The sequence below is a fragment of the Mastigoproctus giganteus genome, chromosome 3 (assembly GCF_048544385.1).
Source record: "Mastigoproctus giganteus isolate SK-2022 chromosome 3, ASM4854438v1, whole genome shotgun sequence".
NCBI classification, from domain to species: domain Eukaryota; kingdom Metazoa; phylum Arthropoda; class Arachnida; order Uropygi; family Thelyphonidae; genus Mastigoproctus; species Mastigoproctus giganteus.
The window spans coordinates 135,762,289-135,783,521 of NC_143577.1; the positions used below are offsets into that span (position 1 = coordinate 135,762,289).

At 35.8% G+C, this 21,233-nt stretch overlaps 1 protein-coding gene across 1 annotated transcript in view; it reads right to left on the reverse strand.

Annotated features, from left to right (window-relative positions):
- Tk (Tachykinin) overlaps positions 1 to 21,233 on the reverse strand; it is a 123,181-nt gene that overhangs the window by 13,669 nt on the left and 88,279 nt on the right. The window contains exons 3-4 of the mRNA XM_090370667.1: positions 13,953 to 14,496; positions 13,649 to 13,823 (exon numbers count right to left, since the gene is read on the reverse strand). Coding sequence (XP_090226793.1) covers positions 13,693 to 13,823; positions 13,953 to 14,496 — 675 coding nt within the window. The 3' untranslated portion in view covers positions 13,649 to 13,692. The remainder of the gene's footprint in view (positions 1 to 13,648; positions 13,824 to 13,952; positions 14,497 to 21,233) is intronic.

Genomic DNA, 21,233 nt, shown 5'->3' on the forward strand with positions numbered 1-21,233 from the left:
CTTTATCTCCTCTACCTAATCACGCTTTTAAATTTGTAAAAGGTTCACAGTAGTTATATATTTTTTTGACTTGTTAAAGTTCTTAAATGCATTTCTGGTGGATTAATGTTATCTTGCAACCAACTAACTATATCACCCCCTGCTAATTTCTCATTAAAATCACTAGATATTTGTTTAAATTAATATAATGCATCATAAAGTGATTTATTATTTCTCATTCTAATATATTTCACACAATAATGACCACATAAAACTGAATCAGATTTTTGTAATTGACTTGTTTTACATATTGTTTTTATTTGAAGTTTTTAAATATTTTTAATTTCTTCTGGTGGAGGAAACCCAAATGAATCAATATTCTACATATTTAGGTTCTTTATTGTAATAGCACACCTAATGAGTACCATTTCCTGTAATGTAATCTAAAACCACGAAAACGTTTTACATTTTTCATGTATTTTGCTGTACCAAAATTGCTTATTTTTTTTACCTCCTTCACCATGTTTGATAGGTTGATCTCTAATAAACATTCCTTTACCACTTAATTTAACTACAACTTTGGTAAGTCCTATATCTCCTAAGATAATTCAGCTGTTGAAGGTAATAGAGGTAGTAAAAATTGAAGAAAATGACCAGCTTGTTGTAACTGAGATTAACTTAAAGTAATATTACATCGATTTTGTGAATTTTTAATATGATTAACCTGAGTTTGTGTTAATTGTAAATTAGATTTAGTAGCGTTAGTTTTATCAATTCTTATTCCAACAGATTGTTTATTTTTGAATTCACTAGCAATTTTTTATTTTGATTATCAGACAAGTAAATTCTCTAAGACTGATAGTGAAATTCATTTAAGTGAAATTCATTTAAGATATAATTCATAAAATCGTGTATGTTGAGCTTCAGTGATTTTGTTATATTTCAATAAAATGTCTAGAATTTCTACAATTTGATTTCTTAAATCGCTACTATTATTTTCAGCAACCTTAGATGTAATACTCGTTTCTAACTTTTCGACAAGTTCATTCATATTTGAGTATAATATTCCTGTTTCTGTATATTCTAATGCTGTTAGTCTATCTAACCATCTTTTTATACTTTCTTAAACGTTCGATTTCATAATTTATGAGTTTCTTATCTACAAGAGATTTAATTTGTCATTTATCCTCCTAACGATTTTAGTTTAGCAATTAATATCTTATTTATTTCATCAGTTGTTGCAGTATGCATTGATTCACTAGGCATTTTTAACTCATTAGTTTCTAAATATCGGGATCTAATTTAAGAAATTCGATATATTCAATCGCTTTTGATTATTTACCTTCTAAGCAGGCTAAGCGATCTTCAGCTATGTTCTTAGGTATTGCTTCAATAGCTGAAGCTATACTTGCAGGTATACCTTCTAGATTTTCTGTAACAGTTTCTGAAATTTCATAATATTTTCTGTTAAGAGATCTTCTTCTAAAAGTTTGTTTATATTATAAGGTTTTATATTCATTCGTTTCACTGCATCAGATTTTAATAGTTTGGATATCTCAAGAGAATTTTTCATTTAAAAAATAATAATTTTAAATTAAAAACGCCATTGATTCACTTGCTCAAGATAATCAAAATTTTATAGTTTTTGACGATTTTGTTACTGAAAATAATCAAGAAAAATAATAGACTTATTCATTAGAGGTAGAAATAAAAATGCTTCTGTTATTTATTTAACAAAAACCTATTATACAGTACCTAAAAATATTCGTCTTCAGTGTAATTACTTTGCATTTTTTGCTTTTCCTAATAAAAGAGAAATAAATGAGATTAGAAATGAACATGCTATTGAACTGAAATAGTAAAGAGTTCGTAATATTATTTTCTGAAGACGGTAAAATTTAATTTTTTATCGACAAGGTTACTGATGAGAAAAAATTAAAATATAGAATAAATTTAGACAATAATAAATGAACAATTATAGTAAATTAGGTACTGTAAGGTCAAAAACTAGTAGAGGTGAAAGAAGATCTCCTGGTATAAGTTTTAAGTTAGACGGTAAATGGTAATTTTGATGCTGATAATAAGCATCTAAAGAATTTTAATATCTGAACCTGAAAAAGGTTCAGTAACTAAGAAATATGTAGATGAGAATGTTAATTATATTATTGAAAGAACGCAGAAAGTAAACTCATTTTTGAAAAATGATGTAATCAGTATTAAAGATGATAATGAGAAATTAAATAGCAAAATAAAGAGCTATAAATCAACTACAAATAAAAATACTGATAGTATAAAGTTGAGTATAGAATCATATATCAGAGAAGATAGTCAGAAATTACAAAATTTCAATAAAAAAGTAAAGTATCTATTTCATTTTTTTTTTTTAAATTGACAATGTGCAATTAAATCTTGAAGTGTATATTGAAACAAACAGCAAAAAAGTACATTCACTGGATACTGAGATCAATAAAAAAGTACAAACGTTAAATAATGAGCCTCAAAATAAAAGCAATAACCATCAAAACAGCATACAAGCATTAAACCACAAAAAAGTTGATAAAGAATCGTTAGTTAATGCTCTCAACATAATAAATCGGTCAACTACTGAGTGCCCGGCACTCACAATGAAGGCTCTGTAGTCACGTTAGTGCAGTGCAGTAAAGTGGTTTTCAACCGGGGTGCCGCAACAACATTCCAGGGGTGCCACGTAATTTGGATTTAAGCTATTAAACTTATTATTATTATTTTTTTAATTTATGCGTTTATTTCATTATAAAAAGGTGTACAATATCTTTTTAATTTTGTGGTGATCTATAATTGATGTTTACTAAGTACCTCTATATAAATAATAAAATTATATACTGTATATATATAATTTGTATTATGAAATGTAATTTTTATAATTATATTATTGTAATAAATATCTTATAACATATATATATATATATATATTTAAATATTATATATTTTTAAATATTATTATTTATTTAAATATTTAAATAAATATTTAAATATTTAAATATTAAAGAACGTGTAAAAAGTTATTAAAAAAATGTGAAAACCACTGGTGTCGTATCTCAAATAGACAGCTTTATGTTAACTTAAAAAATGTTTCTAGTACCCCGGCTTGGCCTAAAACTGAGGAACTAACGAAAAGGCTCTCTACTTGAGTCTTTCCAGTTGTTGTGAATGACAAGGGTGGGAGAAGCAACTGGCAGGTGAGTGCCGTGCAAGACTCCGCGCAGGCACCTCTCCACCACCGCCGCCTCAACACTGGCTCTCTGAGTACCTCCTTGCCGGGACAACTCCAGCGTTGAAAATTGTTAAAAATACTTCTCGTCGCAAAATTTATAAATGACCTTTATAGAATTATTAACTAACTATTTAGCAACCTTTTTGTCACCAAAAGGAAAGTTACTTAGTACAAAGAAGCGCGCTATCGAAGTGCAATAAAACATTTTTTAAAATTTTAACACAAAAAGTAAATGATAGATTTCAATCGGAATTGTTTTCCCTTGATAAGCATTAAATAACGCAAAGCTAATGCGATTTTTAAATTTTTAGCTCGATTAGCGACGAAAATAGAGGGGTGGACACGAAAATTACTCACATTTTCCTGTCTGGCATCTCCATTTTCAATTTTAAAATTATATTTTAAACCTACTCGTTGAGCTCTTTCCAACGGAGTATAATAAGCTATAGGCGCCTCCGTAGCCAGGTGGGAAGGAGCGGCAGTGCGTAGCACACGCTTCTTGATCAGACCGGGGTTCGAGCCCGTCACCACCAAATACGGAGGATGCGGAAAGGTCAAGGGAATGACCACCGCATATTCCCAGAGCAATATGGCCTTAGTTGCTAATGCTCCTAAAAACCAAACAACAACAACAACATAATAAGCTATAGTTGTCGAGAACATTTTTGTCTCCCATATTTTACCCCCCATTTCTCAGATAAATGTTTGTCAACAACGATCAATACGGCGTTATATTGGCCAACATGAACAAACCCATGCAAAATTTCAAGTCAATAGGTTGAGTAGTTCCAGAAGTACAATGCTGTGACAGACGGACGGATAGACAGACAACCGAATGACATTACATGTATAAGGGTCCTTCGTTAGACTACAGAGCCTAAAAATGGAAAATGTGTTAATCCTTAAAAATGACATCTATGAAGCAAATAGAAAAAGAAATTGTAAATGCATATCCTCCTGAGTATCCCAAATGATGCAGCAAATAAATCACATGTTGAATATACTTCAGTTTCTTATATACCTATAACAGATGTTTGCAGTGCAAAGAATAAAAGAATAATTAAAGTAGCTACTCCTCAGAATAATGATGATTATGTTGTCAATAAAGATTATGTTTGTCAAACGTTTAATATACAAAATGCATTATATATTTCTAGCGGGTCTTATGATGGATTAGGAAAAAGATTAATCGACATATCAGATTCTAAAATTGATAAAAATGCAGTTAATCTACATTACTTGAAAGCACATTCTATTGCTTTTTATGCAATTACAAAAGAATCTTTTTACAAAAAAAAATTATAGTACTGTAATTAACTTTGAAAAGCATAGTGGAGTTTTATTAGATCAAGATATAAAATTAACTGATGATATGGGCATTAAAGTAACTATTTATTTGGAAGGTGGAGAAGATTTCTCTTTTGTTACATTTAAACTGTTTATTGGATAACAAAAATTTTAACCCAAATCAATAAAAGTAAACAAAGGAAGGACGTTATTTATAATAGCAAAGAAGAATGACATATGAAGCTTCATCACCATTGGGTTATTTATACCCATATCTTGAAATTAGTAGAATCAATTGGAATTAAAGTTGTTACTTGTATAGATTACACTGTTAGAATAAATCTCTAGTTGTAGTTTTGAACTTTCAACTGATAAAATGCACTGAGTAGCTGTGTTTACTTAAGCACTGATAAAAAAAAAAAAAAAAAAAAAAAAAAAAACTATTGTGCGTTGTTATCTCTCCTTATTGTAGGACTAAGTGTAAACCAATCTTATCTTTTAGAAATGAAAACTATGAAATGAGCAATTTCAGCGGAAAGGGAGAGGTGATACACGAGAACATTAAAATCCTTTTCTAGTGTTCTTCGCAAATGATATAATGCACTTTTATTCTTCTCAGTCAGAATATCCTCAGCCTTCTTCGGAGCTACTCTACTTTTCTCATTTCTTTGAAGAAATGGTAATTCTTACGGATGTTACAGTAAAAACCCGCAATACGTTACTACTAGTCCTTACTGGTAAAAGTTAGAAGCTCCTAACGGTACACGACAAAACGAGTTTTTCTAGTACGAACTAGAAACCACAGCACCTGCACTTGAATCCAAAGTATAACTCCTAGTATTTACTGACATTTTAGTATAAACTTGTTCTTACCTAGTCCCTTTTAGTAATAAGTACTTCTTTCCGAATTTCAGTAAAAGCGGAAACCACAAGGTCACTGTAAAATGTAATGAAGGAGACGTTATACTTTAGTACAAGATCTTTGCGACCGCAAGTAAAGGCCAAATCTAACTCCGCCCACTGATTTGCACTGATTGGCTGCTATTCATCATGATTTTTCATTATAGTGAATATTATTCTGAAAACGAGTGTAGAGCTGGCAGGAAAACGTGACACATTCCAGAAACTTCACCTTCGTTTGTAGTAGGCGTTTTCTTAACATATTTTCGGTTCTACTAATGAAAGAATGCCAAGTAAGTTTACGCCACCAAATTGGGGATGGGCTCAAGCGAAAAAAACGGTGCTTACGAAACATTGCGGACACCGTTTCTCGCCCGAGTTTGGTGGCATGAACTAACGTAACCTGTTTTACTAGCCGAACATGAAAGCATATTAAATTCTTGAGGGCTCTGCTCGCTTGCAGAAAGGCATTAAGCCTAACGCAAAAATCGCCGACATTTCTCTCCCTTCCAAGTAGTTTGCTATCCAGTCAAGAACCTGTCCTCTGAGCCCATAACGACCTAGTTTATTAATTAATTTTGATGAACTACCTTGTCGAAGGCTTTGCTTAAGTCTAGGAAGATATTGTCCATTTGTTCTCCTTCTTCATGCCCGCGATATATCTGATATCAATGCAGGTGGAACGTCCCTTGATAAATCGGTGGAAGAGAAACCCGGCAGATTAAGTTTCATAAAATTAAACAGCTGCTTCGTTACAAAGGATATAATTATCTTTGAGAGTGTATTTAATTGACAAACTGGTCTGTAGTTGTTGGGCGAGGATGGGTTTCCTCACCAAAGAACTGGGTTTTAAGTTGAGTGGGATCGATTCCATTCTCAAAGAATACTTTTATTAAGCGAACGAGTGGCTTCACCAGTGTAGTTCCACATTTTTTTCCATAAAATAGTAAGGATGCCATCTGGATCTGGTGTGAGGTCCTTTTTCATACTGTGAATTCAGTTATGTTTGGTTAATTTCAAATACTCTTAGTGTATCAATGTAATTGAGGGGAAATTTTTCGTTAACTTCAGGTAAGTCGTTGTCTGAATCTGTTTTGTATATTTCTTCACAGCTGCTAGGGAGGTAGTCCGCCTGAGACCTACAGTAGATGAAAGAACTTTGGAAATATCCAGCGTGTTTACGACAGCATTTTGACTTTTTGATTTGAAGTAACTGAATATAGGCTTCATATCTTTTGCCTCAAAGACTCTTCCTTCAACGAAGCCCAAGTATTTGTCGTAGTCCTGTTTTAATGTATTCTATTCTTGATCTGTTTTCTTAAGGAAGAATATTTATCGTACAAGCATATTTCTTTATTTGTCTTAAACCTACTACGCAATTTACGTTTTTTGCCAGTAGGAATTTTAATTGCTTAGAGAACCAGTGTGGGTAATTTGAGTTTGTAGCATTATATCATGGAATAAGGTTGTTTGTAACTTTTAATGGTTTCATAAAAGCAGTCCAGAGCTTCTTGAGGATACTTGATTTTTAATAATAATTCCCAATTATAGTTGGGATATTCGAATGCATAATTCATATCAAGCCACTTCACTTTATTGAAATTAAGCTTCTGTTCTCGACCCAAATCAGTATCTTTAAGTGAAATCTTCTTAACGGAAAAAGCTATGGGATTGTGATCTGATTTTAAACGTTTTGTAGGCTTATAGATCTCCAAAGGAAAGTTGGTAAAATTTAAATCCAAGTAGTTTTCATTTTTAGTTGGAAATTTGCAGTTCTTGAATGTTCATAGAAAAGAATGAAATTTTTTTTGGAATCTACCTTTCAGTGTCTATACATTCGTTTGATTGGAATTACATCCGTTGTAGGCATGCGACATATTGAAGTCCACTAAAAGAATTAAATGGTCCAGTCCCAGGTGCTGATCAAATATTTGGTCGATAGTGTTCTAAAATTCAGTTATAAGAGAGTTGTCAACACGTAGTGGAAGGTAAACAAGCATAACATAGCAGGAATAAGTATAAATCATTTAGCTACCCACTATGAGGAGTAATACGCTTTATTCAGGTTATCCTATTGAAGCCACATCTGTTGAAGTAATCCCTATTTCTGCCCAATCGGTGTTATTGTCCAACCGCTCTACAGAAACTGCAAAATTTGAAGGAAAAACATCGAGGAACCCAACCAGATGCTTGGCTGAGTGGAATCTGACCCAAGACCCAGATTCAACATGAACATGTATGAACATGCAAAGGGTGGCACTTAGAACGCCTGTTAAATTCCGCACCGTATCGCTGTAAAGAACAGAATCAACTGTAAAAGGGCCAGATATGTGATTGGCGTAGGTTTGTGGAAATAGTGTACAAGTTCTGTTATGTTCTGGCCACTTGGCTACCCGGAAGCATCAATTACCTGGAGACGGTTCTGGATACTTGTCCACACCACAGGAAGGTGGGCCAGTCCCAGTATTCCTCGTACCGTCTCAAAAGAGACTCTGTCCCATCTGGTGTTGCCAGCTGGGCCAGAATCCTCTGTGGGCTCATTCCAAAGGGGAAGGGGGGGGGGAAACGTGCAGATTATGAGAAAAAAAAACGCTAGTGGTGCTAGTAAAAAAAAAAAAATTGATTCACTAGACTGGCTTCCAGACGAAGGTGGAAAAATTGGCATTAAAATAAAAATATGATAAAGTAAATAAATAAAAGAAATAAAAAATAAATAAATTAATTAAAAGTAAATAAATAATAATTTTATTATTATATATATATAAATATGAAATTGCTACGTTGGACACGCAGTTAGTGATGAATTCCTCAGAGGATTTGAGGCTTGTGCTTGAAACCTGCAGCTGCAAAGTTTTGAAGTGCTCTGAAGTTCGCGTGCGTCTGGAGCAGAACGTCCACCTGATTTTCTGCAGTGTTGATTGTAGCTAACAGCAGTGTTTGTCTTGGATCGTCTTACTGAATGCACTCAAGAAGTACATGTTTCTAATTTTCCTAAGCTCCACAGGAGCAGAGATCCGTTGTAACAAGGCCAAGTTGGTGGAGTTTTTCATTCAGCGAGCCATGTCCAGTGACGAGGAATGAGTCTCAAGGCTGAGTGAGAGAGCCAGTTCCTGACAGCCTTAGAAGTCGCGAAAGTAACGTCTCCAGGAACGTCCTGGTTACACCACCATTAGGAAAATTATCCCAGCGAGTTTTCCATTGCTTCACTTTAGAAATTGAATTACACGAGAATTCTGTTAATGTTCGTGGGCCCTATTTGATATCCGATGCGTGGACCTTTGCGCGCATGCGCGAAGACAAATAATCACTACTTAATTTTCATGTTCAACCCTATTCGGTAATTTTCATTCCTGTGATCACGAATACTTGGATCACGGTCGAAAAGCGTTGTCAACTTCGGGAAGGAAAATCGTTTTGAATATTTTCGTTAGATTCTTTTTGATATTTTTAATTGCGTTAAATTGATTTTTAATTGTGTTTAATTGATTTAATTGTGTTAAATTTGTTTTTAATTATTTGTTACTCTAATGTAAGATTTTTGATTTTTTAGTTTTAATTTCTGGAGAGTATCATACGGAAGTGTTCTACGTACTATATTGAGGTAAACTCCTCTTATTATTTTACAAATATTACATAATATCAACGTAGAACGTATTGAGCATAACAGCTCTGATTCATACTATCTAATACATTGGAAATGAAGGTGGCATAAAAAGGCCACAATTTAATTTTTTTTTCATGCCGAATAAATTTGTCATAACTGATCACAGGTGCGTCTATCACTTAGAAGGAAATTTAATTAACACTTGTCAGAATGTAAATTGTGCTTGAATTTTATCAATATGCCATCTGTTTTCTTAATGGATTTCAATACTTGCAGAATGTTTATTTTAATTTTTAATAAAAAATCATGGCGCCTCCGTAGCCAGGTGGGAAGGAGCAGCAGTGCGTAGCACACGCTTCTTGATTAGACCCGGGGTTCGAGCCCGTCACCACCAAATACGGAGGATGCGGAAAGGTCAAGGAATGACCACCGCATATCCCGGAACAATATGGCCTTAGTTGCTAATGCTCCTAAAAACCAAATAACAAACAATAAAAAATCAATACACTGGTGTTCAAAGAAAATGCATCGCCCTTTAAAATTGTAATTGTCGTCCGAATAACGTAAGTACAGTATATGGCAATATTTCTTACAGATTGCATCAGATAAGATTGACACGCGTAGGTGATGACGCAATATTGCATCAGGTGTTACTTTCAGCTATATAAGCACGCTCTTCAAGAGTTGCAGTCATTCCTTGCTTGTGTCAGGATGCCGAGTTACGTGCAGTTACGCCACGAGGAAATAGTGCTGTTGTTGTTTTACGTGAGGAAGGATGTTCTTCCCGTCATATTGCTTATAGAGTGCCTTGTAGTCTGCGCGGGTTGTAGCACAGGGGTATCATCATCGTCCTCCCCACACCGGGTGGAAAAGGCCCGGGTTTGGATCTCGTCGATGACACGAGGAACTTTAATTGGCTTTTTACTCCGTGGCTGAGTTGGTCGGTCTCAGGCGTAGATAGGAATTTTTTTTTTTCCCAGACACTGGGGTTTTTCGTCTAGCAACAATTAACAGACATAAGACACACTGCGCGGCATATGAATTTAATTATTCGGGTGGCCTAAAAATAATAAGCCACCCGAATAATAGTGTGTCTTGTAATCACTCGACAGTGAGTAGATTTCTTTCCAAACTCAAGAATACAAGGAGAAAAGGAACCGGACGCAAACGAGTCTACGCCAAAACAGGACCGCGTTTTGAAACACTTATGCCTTACAAACCGTAAAGCTTCTTCGTCTGAGTTGAAAAGAGAATGGGAAAACTATACAGGAGTGGTAGCAAGTGCACTAACAGTCACAAGACTCCTCTTCAAAAATGGACCTGTAGCCCGTCGTCCTTAAAAGAAGCCCCTCCTCGCACAAAAAAATGAAAAAGGTCCGATTAATTTGGTGTAAGAAGCATGTCAAATGGCCCCACGAGCAGTGGAAGTCAGTTATTTTCTCGGATGAGAATAAATTGCTGCCAACCATTAGTGACCATTTCAACCTGCCAAGTAACTGCATCTTTCAAGACGACTCTGCTCCTTGTCATCGGGCGTAAAATGTAAATGTAAGTACGCACTTCTGTAGTTAATTTATCTTCATTTCTGCATTAGAGATTCGACTGTGATGGGTTTACATTTGCTACAGGTGGTAAAATGGTTTGAAGAACGGTCCATTACAACTCTTAGCTGGCCAGGAAACACCCCGGACCTCAATCTTATAGAGAACTGTTGGCATCGTGTGAATTCTGAAGTTGCCAGAAAGAACCAAAAACCTTTCGTGAACTTCATAATTCGTGTTTGGAACCAAGAACTGTCAGTTGATTACACTACCCAACATTATTTTTACCTCCAGCAAATCAATGGTTGTTTCTGGTCAAGTTTCGTGTATAGAATTTAAAGTCAATCATAAAAATTTCCTATCACGTCTCAGTTTTAAGATATAGATAGATAACTGGATTCTGTACAAAGATATCATTAGAAATACAATATTTAAACTTATTAACTTTTGGTTGGTTTTGTTTATTGGGCTAAAAGTTAAGCAAGTACATCATTACTGTTCTTGCAATATAGTATATTTTGATTTTGATGCACTTTTCCAGACAAGTCAGTCTTTTTATTAATTTTATTACACCATTCAACTGTTCAATATATAGTGTATGATAAACTAGGTTACAAGAATTCACATTCTGTTCAAATTTATCAATTTCTTTTACTGTTTTTAGGTTAATGCATTGTTAAAATGGAGAAGACAGAGCACAGAACTTGTATCAATCACCTAGACAACTTCTGCTGTTTGTGGACACTTAACCCCAAAAATTCAGAGGAAGAAAATATACAATGTCACAAAAGTTGCATATTCGTTGTACTTCGGCTTCAAGTTTTCGGTGACCTAGAAAAAAGTGGGCTCCACATATCTCTTGTATTACTTGTTCAACGAACTTAAGTCTATGGTTATATCGCAGGCTGAGAGCATTACCTTTTGCCGTCCATCTGGTGTGGCGCGAGCCCAAGAATCATTTCGACGACTGCTATTTTGAATGACAAAAATAAAAGGTATTTCCAAAAAGAGCAAACACTGCATCAAATATTCAAATATCCCATCAGCAATTAGGCCAGTGCCACACGGTAAAGAACTGCCAGTATCTGTGCCACCTTCATCATTATTTCCAATGCCCCAAAATTTTGGGGTATTGGAAGTAGTGATAAAGGTACAGAAGAAATCGTTTTACCAGATGTCGCAGAACCGTGTACTTCACATGATTTGGACTACGAGCCAGAAAAAGAAAAGGCCCCACACTACATTGAACAAGAAGAATTAAGCGACTTGATCAGAGATCCTTTCCCTTGGGCTTACCCAAAGGGAAGGTTGAATTACTCGAATCAAAACTACAACTGTGGAATTTACTCACCAAAGGTACAAACATTATAAACTATATACCGTATATATATACCATAAACTATATATACCGTAAGAGAAATGAAGAGGTTTCAAGATATTTTACAATGGAAAACAACATGTGTCTGCAAAGACGTCGCTGGTCTTATGCACGAACTGAACATTGATCACAATACCTGTGAATGGCGTTTGTTCAATGATGCGTCAAAGCTAAGTTTGAAGGCAGTATTGCTTCATAATGGAAATACTTTACCATCAATTCCTCTTGTTCATGCTGTTGGCCTAAAAGAAACTTACGATAGTATGTCCCAGATTCTTGCTGCTATACGTTACAATGACTATGGTTGGAATATTTGTGGTGATCTCAAAGTGATTGGACTGCTTGTTGGCTTGTGGGATAGTCGTGCAACAGCCAAACACTACGTCGTACAACACTGGGAAAAGAGAGGTGAATATATTCCCAGCAAAAGCAATGTAAAGTATATTCTATTGGTTGATCCACAAAAGGTTTTTCTTACCCCATTATACATCAAGCTTGGACTGGTTAAGAATTTCACCAAGGCACTGGATAAAGAATGCAGAGGATTCGCATATTTACTGAAAATGTTTCCGAATTTATCTCATACAAAGATAATGGAAGGAATTTTCATAGGTCAATAAATAAAGAAAGATCCAAAAAGACGAAGAATTTTAAAGAAATCTGAATGATGTTGAACTGTCTGAATGGAGATCTTTAAAGGCTGTGGTACATGGATTCCTCGAAAAGAGAAAAGAAGAAAACTATGAGCAACTGGTGATAAACTTGTTGAAATGTTACAAGAACATGGTGTGCCGAATGTCATTCAAAATGCATTTCCTTCATTCCCATCTGGATTTCTTTCCTGAAAACTTAGCAGATGTCGGTGATTAACAAGGAGAGCGCTTCCAGCAGGACGTATCTGCAATGGAAAAACGATACCAAGGTCGTTGGGACATGACAAAAGTAAAAGATTGATATTTTCATAATAAATCAGGGCATTAATTTTGTCCAGAATAACCAATTTTTCTTCCAGAGGTATGACGGAAAATTTTTTTCGGGTAGTGTTTGTTATCTTTAGAAATTGGTCTTGTCAATGCCTCGAAGGTATGCTGCTGTCATCAGGTCCAGAGGCGGTTCAACTAAATATTAGTTGGCACCTGGTGAACTTTTCATTTTGTTTTCCATTTAATATTTTGATATTAAATGGAAAACAAATGTTTCAGCCATAATTGTCGTGTTTACCAAAACTGTTGTATAAAGGTTGCAAATGCTCATTTTGGAATATTTTGAGAGCACCTGTCAAATATTACTTAGCTTTGCCCTAACTATATAAAAATATATTTTGATTTTATTTCTATTTGTGATGCTAGTCATTAATGTAACATACCATCTCTAAAAAGGGTTAGAAATGGGAAATTCCTAGGTGATGCACTCTCTTTGAACGCCAGTGTATTTAAAAGTTGTGCAGAAAGGTGTATGCTTTACACCTTTTTTCTTCAAAATCATTAATTCTGTTGAAAATTAAAAAAAAAAAAAAAAAAAAAAACATTGTACTCATAAAACTTATACTTTAACATTCATAAAATATTTCTGTATTATTCCAAGAAAACAGAATGCTTCTTTAATACGTTTGTAATACTGTATTGAGAAAATGCGCATTATTCATTGCTAATATGAAATACTTTAAAGAAAAAAATCTAAGAGAAAAAACATCAAAGGAAACAAACCTAGAATTAGATGGACAGCCCGATGACGATCGATCCAAATTATTTTAATTAGGAAGTGCATTCCTTTTGCCGCGCATTCCAAAAAACCCACTTCCTCTCTTGTTTTCTTTAGCAATCTTTGGACTGGCTAAAAAGCTTTCTTCTAATGTAGACACAGGCACAGTTTTGGTTAATCCTAAATGTGCAGAAAAATGAGCATGATTGAGAGACGGAATAAAATTATCCACGGAATCATTGCTTTTTTTTCCTCTCATGGCATGGAAAGCCCTCTTTAGTGTATTGATATCTAAGAATCGAATCTTACCTTGCAGGGCATGAAATGCTCTCTTCAGTTCTGCTTCCGATTTCGATCCTTCTAGCGAAAGAGGAACGGAATTCTCTCGCACAATACGAAGAGCCTCGTCGTAAAAGCCATCGATTTCTTTCTTCCCTCGCATAGGAAGAAATGGTACTGCTCTCTTTTCTTGTTCTCTACGCCCCCTCACTGGCAGGAAGGCTAATGCTCTCTTGTAATCAAGGTCATTTTTCCTTCCTCTCATGGGCAGAATTTCTTTGGCTCGTATTTCGTTGCTGTTTTCAGAGAAAAGTTCACTCTCTTGTTCATCAGGTGAATCGTAATTACTTTCTCTTGGCATATATTTCTTTCCCCGCATTTGAACGGAGGCGCCTGCTTGTTTGTCTTTAGCAATCTCTTTCTTCCCTCTTAAGGGGAAAAATGTACTAGCCATTTTCTCTTCTTCGAAGCTATCAGCAAACTTTTCTCGTCGTCCACGCATTGGAAGAAATGCGCTGCCTCTCCTGTCTCTTTGAATAGTGATGGGACTATCGCCTGGATCATCGTGTTCTGTCTGAAAAACAAATAAAACTGTCAGATGATGTTCTGTGGAGAATGTTTATAAAAATAAATAAAACACAAATATCAAATATTTATTTATTTAAAATTGTTCATGAACCCAGCAAAACTAGGCCAAACTGCAGTACCAAAAGAATTTGGCATATTAAAGATTTTTATGCCACAAGGGATATGTCAACTTCCTTTCTTCGGCATATTCTGTTGCTTGTATGCAGAAAGTCATTCGGAGTAGGGGAATGGAGCGAAAGAGTTATCAAATTCTCAGGATTGTGATTCAATTGGACATCATACCTGTAAATAACAGTAAATGTTATTGCACAGAAATCAAATATCCAAAAGAACAGTCCTCTTTGTTAACGTGTTGTAAAAATCTCTTTCAATGGCTGCAGTGCTGGCTTGCAGAGAAGAAAAAATCAGGTAGCCCAAAATCCTGACCGATCATTACCTTATCGATAAGGGCACCCATCGGTAAGCTGATATACCCTTTTATGTCTGGCATATAGGAGAAATACTGGAGGTCGCAAAAAAGTACAAAAAAAATAAATAATCTTTTATAAAATGGAGATGATCATGCTATACGCGCTTCCTTCGGTCAAGCAAAGAACGAGAGGTAAAACCTATGACCGCATGCACAGCTTGTATGGAGCTCATATAATCTGCAAAATGGTTCGTTGTCTGAAATTCTAAAAACAATAATTTTAAAACTACCTTTGACATATTGACTTATTATTCTTGATGTAATTAATTATCTTCGATCATAGACAGCACCATAAACTTCTTTCAGGGATGAATTATTTACAGTACATGAATTTTCGTCAGAGTAATCTTGGATTTTTATTGTATATCATATATAAAAACATAAAGAAACAAGTAAATAGAAAAAATGTATTAAAATGTATTAATAACATAATTAATTTTACACATTTTTAAAATTGCTGTGCTGAAACAGGGCACCATCAGCAGTTTTCGCGGTCAGCTAAGTCCTTCTTGGATGAGAAATCCTGCTGCAGAAAAATCTCTTTCAATAGCCGCAGTGCTGGCAAAAATGAAACAAGACATCCCTGCAAGAATTGTAAAAAATACATATTTTTTAATACCACTTCGACAACCGAAAATCTTCTCAACCGTCTGAGATTTGTTTTGGAAATTTCATTGTGATATAATTTTTAAATTCGTCAGGAGAAAGTTCAACATTTTCACCACTAGATTTATCCATATCAAATAAATCGTCTTCCTTCGTTTTCTTTCTGTCGAACCTTTTTCGTCTGGCAATGATGTTGTATGGCTTATGGTTTAGTATTAAGTTGTTTTTGTTTGCTTAGAAGTCTTCTCACTTCTAAAGAGAGAGAGAGAGAGAGAGAGAGAGAGAGAGAGAGAGAGAGAGAGAGAGAGAGAGAGAGATTAATCTCACAATTCGATGTTGGAAAATGAGGTAATTGAAGTTGAAGTCAGAAATGGAAATCTGAACGAAAAACTAAATGCATGAAAGAAACTACTGGTAGCTATAATTACCAACGTAAGTACCTTCAAATCTTACCAGGTAGCTTTATAGTGAGATTGAACAGGAAAGGGAAGTTGCTAACAAACCTCTTTGGCGACCACCTATGAGTGCGATCGTTGAGCATGAATACTTATTTCAGATTGTGCCCTCGTTATTAAAGCACGACAGGTTTCATTACTTAAACCAGGTGAGGATGTTGGACTGTTGGGTAAATAAGGAAACGTGTGGGTGCTGAAATGGTATCAGAGTAAATGATTTTGAAAAATAGGAGGCAAAGGCATAATAATAAAGATGGAAACCAAAAAGGAAATGTATTACATTAAATCTATGACCACATGCCAAGACTGGTGGTCAGGTTTAGTACACGGTTTTGGTTTGGGTTTAGGTTTTATTTGCGCTTTAGCAACAAATGCGTGAAAACAAAGTGGCGTAAAAGATTATTTAAAATATTTCGGTGACCTAAAAATTTGGTCACTATGTTAAACGGTAAAGGTATATCATCAGTGTAAAAGATATATTTATGACTAACACTAAATTATATTTAAAGGTTTTTAAATAATTAAAACCGGCTGACACCTGGTTGTTATCGAGTAACATCTAACTGTGTATAAGGCTCAGGTGACTAAAAGCGGTAAAATAGAACACCCAGTCGTGTCAATAACGTGGACACTCAGATGATGAATGCTTAAAACATTTCACAGTTCTCACACATAGGACAGTTATCTGCCCTCAGTAGCAATGAATGTGTAAGATGGCTGTTCCTGTTGCGGAGGCAAGCAAGAATTGATGGAATTAACCGTTGCTTAATTCCGTTTCTTTATTAGTTCCTATTCTCCTGTTGTTAACTATCCTAATGTATTTGTTTTTGGGCTTGAATTACTGTTCCCACAAAGTCCTTTCTTAGTTAGCGGTAAGGTTTCCTATTTTCATGTGCTGGACAATTGCTAAAGACCCTATATGACCTCCGCTTTTCGGTAAAGAGGGTTTAACGTCAGCTGAGACCCAGGGCTTTGTCCAGTTGCAGATGGGGCGATGGAATTAATGCTCTCTTCGGACGGAAAGCATGTTATAGCCTGCCATATTGCAAGTACGGTAAAATAACCTTTCATTGATGAATTTGTGGGAAATATTTTCCTGCATGGTGCTTTTTGTTCGAATCCCCGTTGTCTGATAAACAGTATATGTTGACTGTAAGGTAATGGTCTAAAGACAAAATGAAATTGTATTGTGATTATGATTCAATTCCCTCAACGTGAATCGTTGAGGAGGCTTCCCTCCTGCAGTGCATTGATAATGGCTGCAGTTTACCTTTTTTTTATTAGATTTCACATCACTGTAGTTTAATCATCAGAGAGTCTTTTGAAAGGCATGGTTCTCTCCTACGAACAATGACGGGTGACCCTGCGTGCTATTGTTGGAAAACAGCAGTAGAGTGACTGATTTTGTTTACACTGCGAGGGAGAAATCCTTTCACTGAAACTTTCCAGTTTTTGGCCCGCCTGAAGAAATGATATGAGATACCTTGTAGAAAGGAGCATATATTTCATTTGCTATAGCAAGAAAACTATTTTTCAAAAACCACTTCTTTCTTGATAGATGTGACGAAGAACTCGCTGATTTTAGCACACATCTTCAGACGCACACCTTAATTTTAGCACACATCTGCAGGCGCACATAAACAGCACATCCACAAGTATTCTCGCATGCACAGGAAGAAGTTCTGATACACTCGTTCGTACAAGTTAAATGCAGAACAAAGTCAGGGATGCTGTGCATGTTTAGGTAGCACCACTATAACTAGGGAAAAGAATAAAAATGAAACACCTTACCCAGTAAAAACTTAACCACATTTAGAAAGGTACAACAAATTATGCCTATTTATTTTAACATCTTGGATTTTTTAAAATACCTGAACTTATATTAAAATATCCAATATTTATTGCATCGATCTTTTTTTTTTATTTTTACACAAAATAAATCTTTCACAAAACTATCTTCACTATCTTTCACTATCTCCCCTTCACTCCTCGCCATAAACACGAGTTATCTTTCCTTGTGTATCTTCCTCAAATTAATAATATCTTAGGGGCAAGCTTGAAGCTATCTTTTTAAAGTATTTTTTTTTGTTATTCTGCTGGTCTTATTACAATGCCTCAAAGTCTGGAAGATTTGATAACAGTCAGCATTTATTGATTAAGACATTGTTAAGCCAAATGTAAATTATTATTTTTTAATAAAAATTTTTGTATGATTTCTATGCCTAAATTATTTATAAACTATTTTTGTAATGAACAAACTGCATACCGCTTCCCCGCATATATAAGCGAGCTCTGCTGTAGAGCGACATTTCAGGAGGCAAAATATCATGTGTGGAAGCTTCGAAAAAGGAAAAGGTTTGGGACCTTTAGGGGATACCTTTGGGACTTGAAACAAACAATGTCTGCTTCCATACAAAGGTTTTTACAGTTGGAAAAATGGCGTTTAGGGTCTGATAAGTTTCTGAAAAGGTGGGGAGAGCCACCTCTTCTGTGCAGTTTAGTTGGAGATAAGGTTCATCTTAAGTACTGGTTTTAGTTATTTGGAGGGGAAAAAAAAAAGGCACCTGGGTTTTTTTTCGTTTATTACAAAATTCAGTTTTCTTGATAAAAATCTACATATCTTAGGCTCTCATCAAAACAGTTCCATGATACAGGTTTGAATTTTATAACTCATTTGTTTGGTTTAAAAGATCTGGTCCAATGGATTTTTTTTTTTTCACATTAAATTCACAATAGCTTCGAAACGATCGTCTAGAGGCTAGTTTGTGAATTGTTTCGTTCAGATGTGTTCTACTCGTTTTGGAGGTTGAGGAAAGTGTCCGATCGTATCAAGAGGTTAGCGGCGGTCCTTTCAGCTGAGGTAACCCCTTTGTGGGGAACCTCCTTTAGGAGGGTAGTAAGTGATTGATTTTCTTTTGTTTTACATTTCTTTGAAATTTATTTCTGCCAAGTTAGGTATTTTCTTTTTTCGTTTTGCTGGTGTCAGGCAGGACACGGGATTTTTAACTATTCATTTTCCTTAAGGAACCAAGATTAATTATGGCACAGTTATTTTTAGAGAAAGGACAGTGGAGTTTCAGACTACAGAGGTTTGTCCAATTAGAGAGGTAATGCGGGAGTGACTCAGGTTGTTTCGGTTCACGAGATAAAAGGATTAACTCCATTACCGAGGCAGAAATATCAGTTAGTCTTGAAAACAATAGAGGCAAGAGAAAAGGTTTTCTATTAGAAATGTCATGATCAAACCTGTGCAAATTGGTAACATACGCAAAATGGTTACTATTGACGGTTTCCGGTAGAAATGTCTAATAGTCCTGTTGAGAGCTTTTTTAACAAGTTTGGTGAGGTTGTTAAGATTCACAGGAAAGAATATGAGAAATGGCCAGGCGTAGAAACAGGTACGGTGCAAATTCATATTGACATGAAAATGCCCGTGCCAAACATCATTGATTTGATGGGTCAGAGGTTATTAATAAATTACCCAGGAGTTCAGAAAGTTTGTTTGAGGTGTGGAGGTAAAGACCATTTGGGAGCAGAATGCCAAAAATCACGCTGTTTTAATTGTAATGGCACAGGTCATATTACGGCCAACTGCCTTAATAATTGTAAAAAATGCGGAGCTTCCACGCATAAATTCATTCAATGCCCGGAACGCACGTTTGCCGAAAGAGTTGCTGGTGGGGGAGGACAGTAGAAAGCGAGCGAGCCACCAAAAGATATGTCTAACGCCGAGAGCGCGGAAACTATAGTAGCGCAGGGGAGTGAGACGCAGATTAAAGAAATCACACCAATATTTACAATAGCGTACGATATGTCGGCAACACAATCGGAACATGCGGAACTAACCGAGGACATGGAAGCCGAAAATACAGTACAAAATGTACATAAGGGGGGGGGGAGAAGGAAGAAATAAGCGATAAAACTAAAAGAGCAAAAGGGGGGAACAGAGGAAATTCAAGAAGAGACCGAAACAAAACAAATAGAGGGGGAAGAGATATCAATTTTGTCATTCGGTAAGAAAGATTGCAAAACACTTTCGGGGTCTGATTCGGATTCAGATGGCATACAAACGAGGGAATACGAAGGAATAGAATGGTTAAATGTAGTAGGAAACACAAAAGAATACAGGGAATATAGCCGAAGCATGACGGAAATTGTTAAAACTCGAGGAAAACCGATTTTTCTTTGGAATGAAAACGAGGAGGGTGAGGAAGTAAATATACAGTTCGCTTGGGGAGATTGTTATTTCCAATATGAGAAACAAGAATGTTGGAGATCTCACTGTGGTGCTCACCAATAACAAATTAAAGTTAAATGCTGAACATAGGAATATCTTAGCAGAAGTTCTGCTTATAATGTCCGGAACAACATTTATGTCGTTAAATGTAGAGGGTCTTTTTTTTTTTATTATTTTTAGGGTTTCCCGTAATTAAATACATTAACCCGTATTCGTGTCTGTAAATTGCGTGTGTTCTCTGGTCGATTTGCCTGTTTTGCTGGACGAAAAAACCCTAGTTTCTGAGGGAAAAAACCTTGCTATCTACGCCTGAGACCGACTAACTCAGCCACGGAGTGAAAAAAGCCCACTAAAGTTCCTTCCGTCATCGACGGGATTCGAACCCGGGCCTTTTCCACCCGGTGTGGGGAGGGCGGTGGCGGTACCACTGTGCTACCCACGCAGACTAAATGTACAGGGTCTGAGAGCGATTAACAAACAAAGAATGATATGGCAAATTATGATGAACATGGGGGTGAAGATTTGGTTTCTACAAGAAACTCACTTCGCAAGTTTAGCAGACATCCAGCAGTTTCAAAACAGATACCGGTTGTTAGGGTTTTGGAGTTTTGGGACAAATCGATCCGCAGGGGTGGGAATAGCAGTGGTTCCTCCAATTTTAGGGAATGTACGATTGGCAGGTAGGGATACAGAAGGTCGGGTTGTGGCAGTGGATTAGAGTTATGGGGGCGCACAATTAGACTAATCTGTGTCTATAGTCCAAATTCCACTTTAGAAAGGAAAACTCAGGGACTTTCAGGGACTGGGCAACTATATGAGGGGGATGCAGTGGGTTGTAATGGCAGGGGGACTGGAACTGCGTTCCTGACCCCATTATGGACAAAATTCTGGGGGTACCCCACATCATGGTACGAAGGGGTCGTGAATTAATCGAGGTTTGTACTAAATGGGACTTG